At 44.3% G+C, this 15,034-nt stretch overlaps 1 protein-coding gene across 1 annotated transcript in view; it reads left to right on the forward strand.

The window, feature by feature from the left end:
- Positions 1-4,390: 4,390 nt before the first annotated feature.
- Positions 4,391-15,034, forward strand: part of myo7aa (myosin VIIAa) — a 67,264-nt gene continuing 56,620 nt past the window's right edge. Inside the window, 2 exon segments of the mRNA XM_030067474.1 lie at positions 4,391-4,495; positions 14,721-14,843. Of these exon segments, the coding sequence (XP_029923334.1) occupies positions 4,391-4,495; positions 14,721-14,843 (228 nt within the window).

Genomic DNA, 15,034 nt, shown 5'->3' on the forward strand with positions numbered 1-15,034 from the left:
GAAACGTTTTTTTGATTCATTGTCTGATTTTTCTGCATAAATATCTCTGATTGTAAACAATCTGCGGAACATCCCTGCAGACTGCCTTGCACTCTGTTTGGTTCTTCCCTTCAGCGCTGAATAATAAAATTCCCAAAAGACAACTCATTGGTTCCAGATCCTTTATTTGACTCACTAAAGAGAAAAATCCACGACATGGTCCAGTGGGATCGCCATCTCAGAGTCCACCTTGCAGACTCTGGTGCTGTTGGCTCTGGTGAAGACACGGTACTGTCAAAACGTTAGCCTTGTCTGCACCATCAAAAGCTGTGAATTCATCGTCGTGCTCCAGTTCGCCTCTTTTTGCTCCGCTAGTTTGTTTCTGATGCAGCTGCAGTTTGATGGAACCTGTTTCAGTAAAGTTAACTTGGTTGGCCACTCTCGTCAAGCCGCTCTGCTTCATGTGCGAATGGTACCATATATTGGCCAGCTCAGAAATTTTAAAATGCAGTATTCTTGTATTCAAAACAAATAAAAACAGGAAACACTGCTTATGCATGATGAATGATTGGAAAAACCACCAGAGGAATTCTGGGAAATGCAGGAAAGCGCAAACTGAGGTAGAAGCAGAAGAGGCAGTTTGAGGAAAAGCAGAATCCAATGTAAAATAAAACACTCACACACAATAATAATCACAAAATAAAAGTGCGAAAGCATATGTGAGCATATGTACTTGTCCTTGAAGTCCTAAACCCGGACCTCTGACTTGTGACCTGTGACCTCTGACCTCTGACCTGTGACCTCTGGCCTGTGCCACCAACCTGACCTGAGATCAAACAGAGAAAATGTCTAATGATCGCTGTCATGGCCACCACGTGTCAAAGATCACAGGATTAAACTAAAGCTTCATTAGGAGCAAGTGAATAATTTACCATAGCTAATGCTCACACACACACACACACACACACACACACACACACACATGCACACACAGAGATAGCTGCAATTACTCTGGGCGTACACTTCACTCCTATACTTCTACATGCAGTCTTAATTTGTCCCTAATGAATAACACATGCAAGGAAGCATGTGTAATCTACCTGGCTACACATACACAACCACACACACACACACACACACACACACACACACACACACACACATACACACACATGTTACATACCACAACAAAGAGAGTTAATTAGATTTACTTGTTTGTGTGGATTACCAATCAGACCAGGGTCATGTGACAAGAACAAGTGGGCGGAGTCAGACACAGGTTAATGGTCGTAGGGTCGTAAAGGGGGCATGGTGGACTGGTTTTGTGTGTGTGTGTGTGTGTGTGTGTGTGTGTGTGTGTGTTTCTTTTCCCTCTGGTCCTGAGACAAATGTAAAGTGGCCCCAAAAGGAAATTAACAGACAGGAAGTCCTGCCCTTTAATTCATCCCTAAATCCCTCACTGTGTGTGTGTGTGTGTGTGTGTGTGTGTGTGTGTGTGTGTGTGTGTGTGTGTGTGTGTGTGTGTGTGTGTGTGCGTGCGTGCGCGCATGCGTGTGTGTTGACTGTATATTTGATTGCATTTCCTCTGTGTCTGTGTTCCCCTTCCCCTTCAGCCCCCCGTCCCTGTGTCACTCTCTAACTGTAGCGAGGTTTCCATCCTGGTATTTTAAAGAAAATATCAGGTTCAGTTCAGTTGGATGGAAAAGGCAAAATCTGATGAACTTTCTGCAAAACTACATGTATGTTTTTTTAAAAAATGAATTAGATGTATGTATTAGAAAATTTGTGTTCATTATTTTATTTGTGATGTAAAGTAGAGCCTTTTCACAGCAGCCACTGTGACATGACTAGCAGAGAAACACAGGAGTCACTATGATGACAGTTAAGGCAGAATGAGTATGAGGATTTTGCTAAAAAAAAAAAACAAAAAAAAAAAACAATGTATAGACTCATATAAAACTAATCCTCTCCATCATGACCTGTGAGCCACTAGCAGTGTGTGTTGGTGTGTGTGTGTGTGTGTGTGTGTGTCGGCAGAGACCCTGCCCTCTGCCTGGGTTTTCTTGTTAAGCTGAACTCGGGACTCTTCTGGGCGTCGGCCTTTGGTCAGTGGGTGTGTAGCTCCCAGCCAATCACAGTGCAGCATGGTGTAAGGTAGCACGACCACCAATAGGAAGCTGTGAAAATTGTGGATGCGAAAAAAAAAGGAGATCTAATGAGGTGAAACGGCGTGTGGGCAAAGCTCGTTCCTTTTGTTCTAGGACAGCGATGGAATGTTTTACGTTTTGGGCGGTCCTTTCATTCCATCGCCAACCTAGGAAACAAAAACTCACCGCCAGCGGTTAGCTCAGCCGGGGGGAAGAGGCGAGCTGCTGTGTTTAAAAACCAAAACCAACAAAAGGGCCCGTTGGTTGAGAAATCTTGACTTAAGCCACGCCCACAGTCCCTCAAAAGACTGTGATTGGTCCAGCCGTTTTGTGGCTTCCAAGCTGCTGCGAGGCTGGACGGCTTCGCGTTTGCCTGGGTGTGTGTGTGTGTGTGTGTGTGTGTGTGTGTGTGTGACCCACAGGGCCTCTACATGCAGCCCATTAGTGGTGAGACCTCTGCTGTCATGTGCTCAGCTGGCTGTGAGGGACTTAACGAGACAGAGGGTTTTAACGAGCTCAGCTTTATGTGTCTGCTGCTTTGATCCTGTTTATAGGTGAAACAGCACCTGAGTCTGCCTCTGGCTTCCCACAATGCACCAGTGGAGCCGCTCGCCACTCCACAGGGAAGGCCGGCTGCCCTGCGCTGATCCCTGCTGGGAATAAAGAAACTCGTAGTCATTTTCTCTCTCTCTCTCTCTCTCTCTCTCTCTCTCTCTCTCTCTCTCTCTCTCTCTCTCTCTCTCTCTCTCTCAGGGTCTCAAGGTGGCTGCTGATGTCCAGTTATAAGGCCAGAAACCAGAACCATGGTCATTCTGCAGCAGGTAAACGTACACACACACACACACACACACACACAAAACATACCCATGTATATATAAAAATGACACTGTATCACCTTATAGCAGCAAACTGTGTATGTCTTAACCTCAACAGTGTGCATAAAACATGAGAAAGCTGTGTGTGTGTGTGTGTGTGTGTGTGTGTGCGTCAGTGTGCCCCCTGCTGTGTGTAATGGGACATTCCAATGGAGGTAGAATAACACTCATTAAGGACAAGCTGCTCATTAGGCCACACACACACACACACACACACACACACACACACACACACACACACACACACAACTACCCTCATGAACACATTAAATGTAAGAATGAACAACATCACAATCACATTAGTGCAAGATGCTGCAAAGTCGACTGTTACATATACATATATTTGTGCATCCATGTGTGTGTATGTGTGTGTGTGTGTGTGTGTGTGTGCGTGTGTGTGTGAGCGTGTGTGTCTGAGTATGTGTTTGATGACACAAGAATCCAGGGACAGGATGAGGGGCATCAGCTGGCGTGTGTGTCTGTGCACAAATGCTTACCTCATTTTATCGGGTCATCCCATTTTGCTGTGTGTGTGTGTGTGTGTGTGTGAGTGTGTGTGTGAGTGTGTGTGTGTTGCTGTCAAGAGCGATTAGTTGATCAGAAAGGCTGACGGGTTGAGCGCTGCATTAGCAGGGTACAGAAAGACCGACACAAAGGCACACTTACACACACACACACACACACACACACACACACGCTCACACACACTCACATTCAAACCAACCAAACACACTCTCACTCCCATCCAGACTGTATCTGAGTAATCAAACAGAAGCCTGTAGGGAAGGAAAAAGTGTACATGGTGCGTGTGTCTGTGTGTGTGTGAGTGTGTGTGTGTGTGTGTGTGTGTGCGTGTGTGAACCTTTTATTGGTTTTACACAGGAAATAAATAGTTTGATGTACAGCGAAGTTGAAGAATGTTTTTTATGGACGATTCAGAGGCCGACATGATGAGGAGCATTTGAACTGGAGTTCCACAGGATCTAACCCACCAAACCAGAGTGTGTTACGGTTATTATTATTATTATTGTGATTATTAGATTATTTCAAGTTCCAGGAGACGACTAAACGTCTGTGGCTCTTTTCTTTTTTCCTGAAAAGGAGGTTTTTTAATGTTCTGCTGTAGATAGAAGGTTTTCTGTGTCTGGAGTTTGGACAACAAGCCAAAGCTGACTGCTGGAGGATATCTGGCATCAACACTGCGCTCAGTGTTGGTGACTCTCATGTCAACTTGGGGGAAAAAAAAAACAGACAAAGCCAACAGGACCGAGTCTGGGAGAAACACCGCTGCCAACTTGGACCAGTGAGCGAGCGTTCTCATTTAACGTCTGCTGAAAAGCCTCCACGCTCACCCTGATGTGTCTGCGCTGACTTTAAGAAGAGCTAGTCATGACAACAGAGATGAACAGGACGGACTCTGATTGGCTGCTGGACGGCTGGGATGCAATCACGGACGCACACTGTGTCAGCTACAAATACGCCACCTTCATTAAGGTAAACTCCACCTCAACACTGCAAAAACTCAAAATCTTACCAAGATTATTTGTCTTATTTCAAGTCAAAAATGTCTTATTCCTAGTCAAAATATCTCATTACAGTTAAAATAAGACATGATCACCTCAGAAGTAACTTGTTTTTAGACAATTTTCACTTGTTTCAAGTGAAAATTTGCTTGTTTTTGGCAAAATTTGTTTCTTGTTTCTAGCTAATTGTCAATTATTTCAAGTTAATTTTCACTTTTTCCACTGGCAAATTTTGCCAATGAAACAAGCAAATTTTCACTTGTTTCAAGTGAATTTTCACTTGAAACAAGTGAAAATTGTCTAAAAACAATTTACTTCTGAGGTGATCATGTCTTATTTTAAGTGTAATGAGATATTTTGACTAGAAATAAGACATTTTTGAGTTGAAATAAGACAAATAATCTTGGTAAGATTTTGTGTTTTTGCAGTGAAACACAGACCGCCGCCACTCTCTGAATCACTGGGCTGGTTTTCATTCGGACAGGCAGAGCGCTGGTTTTATCAAAGAGCTCATTTTCAGTGCGAGCCCTTGGTCCATGCACTTTAATAGGCAACCAGAGGGATTTGTTTAAGTGGCAGAGTAAGGCTTTGGTCATGTACAAATGAGAGAACTTCAGTGAAAATGGAAAAGTGTGCAGCAGAAAGAAAACCTCCTCACATGGTTGGGAACAGCAGCTCGGGTCATCACAGGTGAAATTAAAGTCCTCACTCGACTTCAGCTCCTTTCATTTTAGCTGGGCTGTTATCCAGATATGATGCTAAGATGCCTCTGCTCTCTCACTGAGAACACAAAGCATTATGGGATAAAGAGAGGTGTAAGGACACAGCTCCTCATCCGTGTAAAGTGTAGCACAATAAGACTGTTTATTTTGTGTGTGTGTGTGTGTGTGTGTGTGTGTGTGTGTGTGTGTGTGTGTGTGTGTGTGTGCAGAGAGCTGCAGGTGCAGGAAGTCCAGCGGTTTCGCAAGAGAAGCAGCTCACAGTCGACACGGGCACATTGAGCCTCAGTGTGTTTTGTTACAAAGCCTTGATCAGGGTCACCAGAGGCACAGATTTTTTTCCCTTCTTTTGTTTCTGAGCTCCCAACATTTTTTTTTTGGCAGATTTCCTCGTATTAAAGTCAGAAAATTCCTGTGGTGTCTGCATGTAAACCACATGATAATTGCCCGTTTCCCTGCAGTTTCTGCGCCAAAGCATGAGGTTAACGGTCATTTCAGAGCAATTAGGGTTTTTTTTTTTTTATTTTATGAATGGCTATTTTCATATCCCCCCAAACAATCCCAAACACCAAGCTGCAGGACGGCCTGGTTTGTTTGTTGTGTGGCCGCTGTTTTGTTTACCGGCTGTTTTCTGCCTGTGTTGCTGCTCAGTGAGATGTTACATTCCTCTGGGATGAGAGACCAGCATTCATTCATTCACAATGGAGCAGGCTGTGTGTGTGTGTGTGTGTGTGTGTGTGTGTGTGTGTGTGTGTGTGAAGGGGGCTGGTTGGGGGGTTACCTTGTGCCAGTCCCATGCAAGCAAAAAATGCATCATGGGAGATGCACTGTATACAAAGGAGGCCCATGCAACTTTGCAACTTTGTAAGCAACATGGTACAAACACACACACACACACACACACACACACACACACACACAAACAATGAACATGCACTCACACACCCACCCACATGCGTGCATACATCTATACACACATGAAAACATGATTATGCAAGTGCACAAACAGACTAGACTATATGCACACACACACACACACACACACACAGTAACATACAGAAACATGATGAAGGTGCAAATACTCAAACATAGATGTGTAAATATGCACACACACACACACACACACACACACACACACACACACTCATTGCCACTTGAAATAAGAGCTACCAACAGAATGCATTGACTCCAGTGAGCATTATCACCCGTGTTTGAGAGGTCTGAACTCTGCAGTTTCAATTACAATTTATCTAATCGTCTCAGTCAACTTGCATATGAAAACACTTGAAACATTTTCGGCGTCATGTTGTGGTTCCTGTGTCTTTGCGCTTCGTCTCTGCGGAGCGAGAGCAGCAAAAAGAGATCAAATGTTAATGTTGATTGTGCACTGAAGTGGGAGGGCGGCCGGTGACGCTGTGGTTTTATGGACGAGTTTATTTGGCGTCAAACGGCCGATGCGATGAGCCCGACACTACATCTCAGCCTGTGACCTTTGACTTGTCTAGGTGATCTATCTAAATGCAAATGAGGTGCGATACCAGTGTTTCACTTAATCGTTTCCATCAGGCGTATCAGAGCGTCGTTTTGGCTGATTCTACTCAAAGGCCGTGGAAAGCTGCTCGCGGAGCCGCTGCAGATAAGAGTTTCCTCTCCACTGAGCGGGTGTGATTTGGTCTGAAACGGCTGCCAACCCTCACCGTGTTTCACTCGTCTGGGTTTCAGCTGAGAGTTGAAGTGTCCTGTGATGGTGTAAAAGCTGTTTCAGGGGCCTGATAAGGATAAAATCCTGTGGGAAAACACTTCGGCAGAAACTGAAACCACACAGTATTTGTTCCCTGGCTGGTGGTGACACGCCCGTGGCTGCCAGCAGGGGGCAGAATGGCACCTGAGTTAGTGTGTTGTCCCCCCCGGGCAGAGAGTGTGGCCTGCTGTCAGGCTCTGTAACACTGAGCTGTGCTGCAGTGCTGCTCAACAAGCACGACCTGGTGTCCTCATTTCCACCACAGTGAGCTTGTTTACCTGCGAGTGTGCGGCTTCCTACGCCTTGAGAACAACAAGGTGACGTCAAAATACATTTAAAACTCTGAGTGGCCTTTGAAGATTTTGTACAAATGGAAAGAAAATTGTGAAATTACAAGATGAGAGCTTTGTCAAAGTGAGACCAGCTAATGATCACACATTTTCCTCCCCTTTCTGCTGTTTTTTTTTATGCTGCTCTTATTTGTAACATTGCAAATAACTGGCACCATGGATGTTCATGTCTGAAATGTGCAGTCAGCCTGAAAAGGTTTGGAAAGATAAATCCTAAATAAGATATTCGAGAAAGTGTCTCTGTGTTTTGGTTTAGCAAGGACTCCTCAGATTTACGGATGAAAAATCTCACAGAGGATAAATAAAAATGATGCTGACTAATGGGCCAAGGTTTTCTCCTTTGGGCGTCTGAAGGTTGGAGACAGAATGATTTATAACTCTGTTATTAACCAATGCTGCATTTATGGAGAGTTGAGAGTGTTCCCTTAGAAAAATTTGGCTCAGTGACTGTGTGAAAGTTGATTTGATATTATACTTTTTTTTTTTACATTATTAAAAGTCTGTCTTTCTTCTTTCATCCATTGATTAATACAACAGAATAATGATTTAAGTGGACAAGGAAAAGAGCACCACCGATGGAAACTCAAAGTCCACTGATGAGCAGCAAAGTTGGACACAATTGAAACCAATATTACTACTGCTACTATTACAACTACTACTACTACTACTAATAATAATAATAATGATAATAATGTACTTTTCTTTTTAGCCCCACTAAAAAGAGAAGTAAGGCTATCGAGGTTAATGCATCCAAAATTATAAAGTAAATATCCATTAATACATAAAGAAATCATTAAAATACACTCACTAAAAATGTAAAAGTAGAATGACATAAAACAGAGGTAGCACTGTATGAAAGAGGTGAAATAAAAAAACAAGCAGGATAAAAGTAATGACAAAAAATAGAAATGGGAGATTAAAACGCTGATCAGATGAAAATGAAATAAGTGAGTCAGATAGAAAACAGCTCAAACAGGATGTCTGCTCTATCTGCACAAGTGCAGTGGAGGTGTGAAGGTCTGTCTGCCTGCCTGTCTGCCTGCCTGCCTGTCTGTGTGTCTGCAAGCCTGCCTGCCTGTCTGCCTGTCGGTGTGCCTGTCTGTCTGTAAGCCTGCCTGCCTGTCTGCCTGTCTGCCTGCCTGCCTGTCTGTCTGTCTGCCTGCCTGCCTGCCTGCCTGCCTGCCTGCCTGTCTGTCTGCCTGTCTGTCTGTCTGTAAGTGAACACCGGGCAGGCAGCATCCTGTTTGAATTATTTACCTGAAGACAGAGACGCGGCTGCAACACAGCAGTGATGTTACGACTCTGCCACCTGCCGAGGCTGCACACACACACACACACACACACACACACACACACAGAATAAACACTAGTCCTCCTATTCATTTGAACGGGAGCCACGCAGGTTCAGCAAAAAACCACAGCGGCTGTCCAGTAAGAAGCTGACCCAGAGTCACAGCCTGACGTGCCGCTGCGGTGGCGTCCCGTCAGCTCCTTCATCAGACCGTAGGAGACAGAAGGACGTCCCGGGCGTTTGTGCAGCCGCACATCAGCACCTGTACTTCTCTTTTAATGGGACAGGACTCTGTGCTGCTGTAAATAATGACTCTGTGGCGTCACATCAAGTCCGTGTGAGGAGGCCTCAGGCCGACCGGTCAGCTGACACCCCTCTCCCTCAGCCGGCCCGGTCCAGATCCCAGCCACAGCACTGCTCCTTTTTAGCCAGCTAACATTAGCAAATGTCCACTTATAGTAGCTAGTTTTCATCAGCCAAACCTTTTTACCATAACCTTTCCACCATAACCTTTCCTAACCTTTATAGTGGCTAGTGAGCTGACCGCTGGCTGGATCAGGAGGCTCTCCTGTGGGTTAGGGTTAGTGGGCTGGGACAAACAAACAAAAGACAAGGGGAGGACATTTCTCTGTACTTGATAATATTAAAAGTAAAGGTAGACTTTTTGCCAACTCATTGTAAAAAAAAAAAAAAATGGGAGAGACCATGAGTAAGCTGACAGAGAGAGAGAGAGAGAGCGAGGGAGAGAGCAGCGGTGGTCGAGCGAGGAAGAGAGGGAGTGAAGAGAGGGAGCAGCAGTGGCAAGAACAAATGCAGTTTTAAAAAATGAATGCAAATAAACATATTAATACTACTACTACTACTACTAATAATAATAATGATAATAATAATAATAATAATAATTATTATTATTACTATTATTATCATTATTATTATTATTATTATTATTATACAAAACAAGAGACCATAAAATCACAGGTCTGAGCGGCAGCAGCAGCCGTCACTGTTTACAGTTAAATTCATAATTCATAATGACAGGATCAGAGCAGAAAACGTGTTTCCTCACCAGGGCGCAGAGTTATCCTGCTCATGTGTGTCTCTCTCGCTGCAGGGAGCTCACGCTAAACGCTGTCAGAACATTTTGGTGCAGCTGCATTTTTCCTGCTGGCCTCCGTGTTTCTATCTGCACTGCAGTCTGTGTACCTGCATCAGTGACAGCGTCCGGAGACAGCTGTCTGTCTGTCTGTCTGTCTGTCTGTCTGCTGGGCTGCCGCTCTTTTCCTTGGACGCAAAACAACAAACAGGGCTGGGAGCCAAACCAAAGAAGTGGGATTTGTCTGAGACAAGACGTCAGCCGTGTGGAGCAGCCGCTTTCACCGCACAAATAAAGTGACACTGCCGCAGGTGAATCACTGACTGTGTTGCAGCCACACATGCAAACCTGAATCAACATCATATTTTTAATGTTTAAAAGAAACCAGTAAAAGATTACAAGAAAATGAGCTGGAAATTAGCTTACAAAAGAAAAGAAAAGAAAGAAAAGAAAATCACCTGAAAATTGCCAAAAAAGAGAGAATGTTATCAAAAATTATCAAAAAAGGTCCAGATAACTATATTTATAATTATTTTATCCATGTTTAAAATATTATTATGAGAAAAAAAAAACTTTTTGCTGATTTTGCTGTTAATTTTTGGCTCATTTTATGTTAAGTTGCTCTTTCCTCCTATGTTTTTGAAAGAAATCAAATGAACGCGCTCAGGCTTCAGAGGGTTAAAGTGTCCGTCCACACAGAGCGGGGCGGCAGCTGCTTTCTGGCTCCTGACATGGATGCAAAGTTAATCTGAAAAGTGTTTAAAATCCTGCCCTGACTGAATGCTGCTCATCACACAGAGCTGTGTTTCCAGCCTCCAGACCTGGTCTCCTGTGACTGGCTGTGATAAGGGAGTCTGACTGGGACTCTGATGGCTCTGAAGCTGGAAGAGAGACGAGGCACGAGTCTTCCTCAGCCTGAAGACTGTGCAGCTTCACTGGATTTCCATGCACTCTGAGGAAGGCTTTTGATGGACAAAACATTTGTTGTTTTAGTGGAAGACAAATCAAGCGATGCTGTTTTCGGGCCGAGCAGAAACCCTCCTCATCTCCCTCCGACTTCATGATCGTTTTGAGTTTTACAACAGCCAACAACAAAAGGGCGAGGCTTTTCTTTTTGTCGTATGAAGGCTCAAGACTTCAAGTGTGATGCTCAGTGAGAAAGTTGATGTGTTGGCGGTGCCGGAGCGAAGCCGTGGCGGCGGTGCCGTGACCGCCGGCGGCTCATTGATCGTCTGGTCTGTCTCGTTTGCCACAGAGTCGGCTTTAAGTGACCCCGGGGCTTCATTGATCCTTAAATGGCTCCTGTAAAAAGGCCGCGGTGCTGTCGTGTTAAAACGGTGCTCTGTCAATTTGAGATTGATGATTGGGCTGGGAGATGGGAGCGCTGGTCATGACAGAGACCCACAGCCAAATGTCTTTTTGTTCTGTTGTTTTGGTTTGTCTTTTCTCTCCATGATGGCAGAGACAAATTCAGGTCGGTCAGTGGCAAGAGGTGTCACTTCTCTGTCGCTCTGCAAGAAACTGAAAAACGACGTCACCGCTCGCTGCCCTGACCAAAGCACTCGTGCTACTGTAGGGAAAATGTTTGATCTCCATGTTTTCTGGTTAATATGAAACCTAAACTTGAGGCCTTGAGCTTTAAACAACAACAAACAAAATGGAACCAGTGGACCTTCAGAGGGGTTCCACACTGCAAAAAAGTCAAATCTTACCAAGATTATTTGTCTGATTTCAAGTCAAAATGTCTTATTTCTAGTCAAAATATCTCATTACACTTAAAATAAGACATGAAACAAGCAAATTTTTACTTGTTCACTTGTGTCACAAGTAAAAATTTGTTTGTTTCATTGGCAGAATTTGTTTCTTGTTTCAAGCTAATTTTCACTTGTTTCAAGTAAAGTTTCACTTGAAACAAGTGAAAATTGTCTAAAGAGAAGTAATTTCTGAGGTGATCATGTCTTATTTTAAGTGTAATGAGATATTTTGACTAGAAATAAGACATTTTTACTTGAAATAAGACAAATACTCTTGGTAAGATTTTGACTTTTTGCAGTGTAATGGTTCCCCAGAAAAATGGGGAATATTTAAATTTCACTATTATTCCATTAGCTAGATGTTAGCCCAATGAGAGAATGTACAAGTATGACTATTTAGTTCATCGGCTTCACTGTTAATCTGCTAATCTGCAGTACAGACAGTTCTGGAATAACTGAATCTGATCAGAGGATCAGGTGTGATGTGTATCGGTTTGGGGTCCCTGACACCAAACAGGCTGAGAGCCACTGATTTCATCTCTTCATCTTCATACAACCATTCCATACAAAGGTCATTTCACACATGCATCACATCCAAACAGCTGATTTGTCAGATTCAGGATGTCAGAAGTGATGGCTCTTGGTCTTCAGGCTGCGCTCCACCTCAAACCAGGACAAGCCCGACGTCCTAGCAGAGCAGCTTTCTGAGAGTGTGTTGCTGTAACAATAGTCATCATGGTAAAAGCCGGTGGTTGTGATTGCAGCTGAAACAGGATGTTGGGCTGAGGCATGGCTAACTGAGGAGTGCAGACCCGTGGTTTCAGCTGGCAGAGGAAACAGGCTTATTGGCTCAAAGCGGCGGAGGGCGGGACTGGTACAAATCAGCCGTGTTTTTACTCCTGCAGGTTCAGCATGAGTTAAGATAGACTGTGAAGGGTTTTGGATGCAAACTAACACAAAATAAAGACGGCATGAGTAGTAAATTTTGTATTTTTTTTTTTAACCATTAAACAGTCAGAGAAAACTAGCCAAGAAGGCAGAAAAAGCTGAGAGGTCTAAATGTCTTGGTGACTTTCAATAAGCTACGTTTTGCCTGTCTGTGAACACATCTTTTTTTTTTCTTTTCCTTTGCTGAGAATGTTTCTTCCTCTTATGCAAAGTTTGGGCAAAGTAACAGCTCTCGTTCTCCTTCAGCGTCACATTGTGGTCGGCTGCTGCTGACGAGCTAACTGATCTGAAATATGTCCAGCAGCTCCCTGTCACTGCTCCGCATGTAAGACAAGCCTGACTGATAAGGACTGGGAGAGGAGGGAGACGGACGGCTGGAAAAAAATAAAGGCCAGATATGGGAGGGTGGTGAGAGAGAGAGAGAGAGAGAGAGAGAGAGAGAGGGAGAGAGAGAGAGAGAGAGAGAGAGAGAGAGAGAGAGAGAGAGAGAGAGAAGATGAGACAGAGACAGAGAGACACCAACCAGATCTGCTGATATGAATAATTAAACATGAGGTTCCTGATAGTTTGGTGTTGGCCCTGGTTGCCCCTTTATTCTAAGTGTGTGTGTGTGTGTGTGTGTGTGTGTGTGTGTGTGTGACAGCTGCGTGGTGTAATGTTCAGGTGGCTCTGAGCTCAGTTTGCCAGCCGGAGTATTTACTTAATTAAACTGACATGTCTGACACACACACACACACACACCAACCCCCAACCCACAGCACACTCACACCTCTCTTCTTCTTCTTCTTCTTGTACAACTCTTTTGTTTCCCTTCATTTCATCCCTCTGCTTTCCTCTTCTCCTCTTCCTCCTCCTGTTACTTCACTCCTCCACTCCATCAGTGCTCTTCTCCTCTTCCTCCAAGGGAGAGACTGAATGACACAAACACATTATACAAGGAAGGAAAGAAAGAAAGAAGGGAGGAAAGAAAGAAAGAAAGAAAGAAAGAAAGAAAGAAAGAAAGAAAGAAAGAAAGAATATTTAAACAGATGAGCCAAGGATTTGTTTGATCCATTTGAACAGAAGAGCAGCAGGAGGACAACAGATACAGTAGATACAGGAGGAGGAGGAGGAGGTGTGAGCTTCATGCTGTGTGTTTGAGCCACACAGGACACCGTCCAGACCTCCTGTCTGTCTGGATCATAAATACATGTTGTCTGCAGTCTCCTGCTTATTGTTTTGTGTCAGAGCCCCAGCTGGGAGTGTTCCTGTTCAGCCAGGAGGCACCAGCACGCCCCGGGTTCCTCCGCTGGTTTCACTGCAGCCAGTCATCGTTCTTTTTTCTGCATAATTTTATTTTAAAATCTTCTTCTTCTTCTTCCTCTGACTAAGTGTTTGTTCCTGTAACTGTGGAGTTTTAGTCCAATATCAAGACCCCTCACTGTATGGAATCGGCATATTTTAGATTTATAGTGGTTTTTTTTTGTTTTTTTTTTTTCAGATTTCAGATTTTGTTTGTTTGTTTGTTTATTTTTCAGTAGAAACATGCTGTCTTTATTCGTAGAGATCCCACACTACAGATCACACCTGAGGAGGAAGTGACATCACGTTGCTGTGAGCAACCAGGGAGGCTGTGGGGGGACTGGGTAATGAAGTGTGTGTGTGTGTGTGTGTGTGTGTGTGTGAGAGAGAGAGAGAGAGAGAGAGAGAGAGAGGGCAGGGAGGCTGTGGGCTTGAGGTGTGGATCATCTTCCCAACACGTCTGTAAACCTCTAAACAGTTTGTCACGGAGCACAGCTGGCAGTTCATCACAAATTTGGGATTTTTTTCCCTCTTCCCAGTTTCAGAGGAGGTTCTGCTCTGACAGACGATGTAGAGAGAGCAGAGACAAAACTCAACAAAGGTCAGACTCCAGGACTCTGCAGTCTGAGGTCAGCGTGGACTGTGGGACTGGACTTCACATACTGGAGGCTGTTTTTTTTTTTTTTCCTGTCATTTTAACCGGACAGCAGAGACGGGGGGCTGAAATGTGACCCATCTGGAGTTGGATATTTGGTGTTCTGTGATCCATGAGGATGGTGGACATTGCTGAGTGTGTCCCGGCTCTCTGGACTATTAAAGGCAGAGGTTTTGCGTCTCTATGGATCTAAAGCCTGAAGGGTTTTGGTTTGAAAAGTTTCTCTGGATGTTTTTAGCCTGCGTGTGCTGAAGTGTGCACATGTTCTCATGTGTGTATAGACTGCAGGTTGGACTGTTTTCAGGCTATGGACTGTAAGACAGTGAGCCCTGGGTATTGCTAGTGTGTGTGTGTGTGTGTGTAGACCACAGTGCACGTGAAGATGTACAGACGTCGGGACTATGTGGAGCTCTATGAGAAGGATCAGGCCAAATGGGCGCTGCTACGCAACGTCAACACTGTGGTGAAGCAGACCACTCTGCTGCCGGTACGGAGTGTGTGTGTGTGTGTATGTGTGTGTATGTGTGTGTGTGTGTGTGTGTGTGAGATTATGACTTATGATTGTTTGTCTGGACACTGGGATTTGTCATGCTAAGTGACCTGTGTGTGTCTTCCTGTGTTTCGTGCATCATAATTGTATGTCTGATGTGTGAGCTTTGCTCTGATACCTTTATGTGT

Source organism: Myripristis murdjan, chromosome 13, assembly GCF_902150065.1.
Source record: "Myripristis murdjan chromosome 13, fMyrMur1.1, whole genome shotgun sequence".
NCBI lineage: Eukaryota > Metazoa > Chordata > Actinopteri > Holocentriformes > Holocentridae > Myripristis > Myripristis murdjan.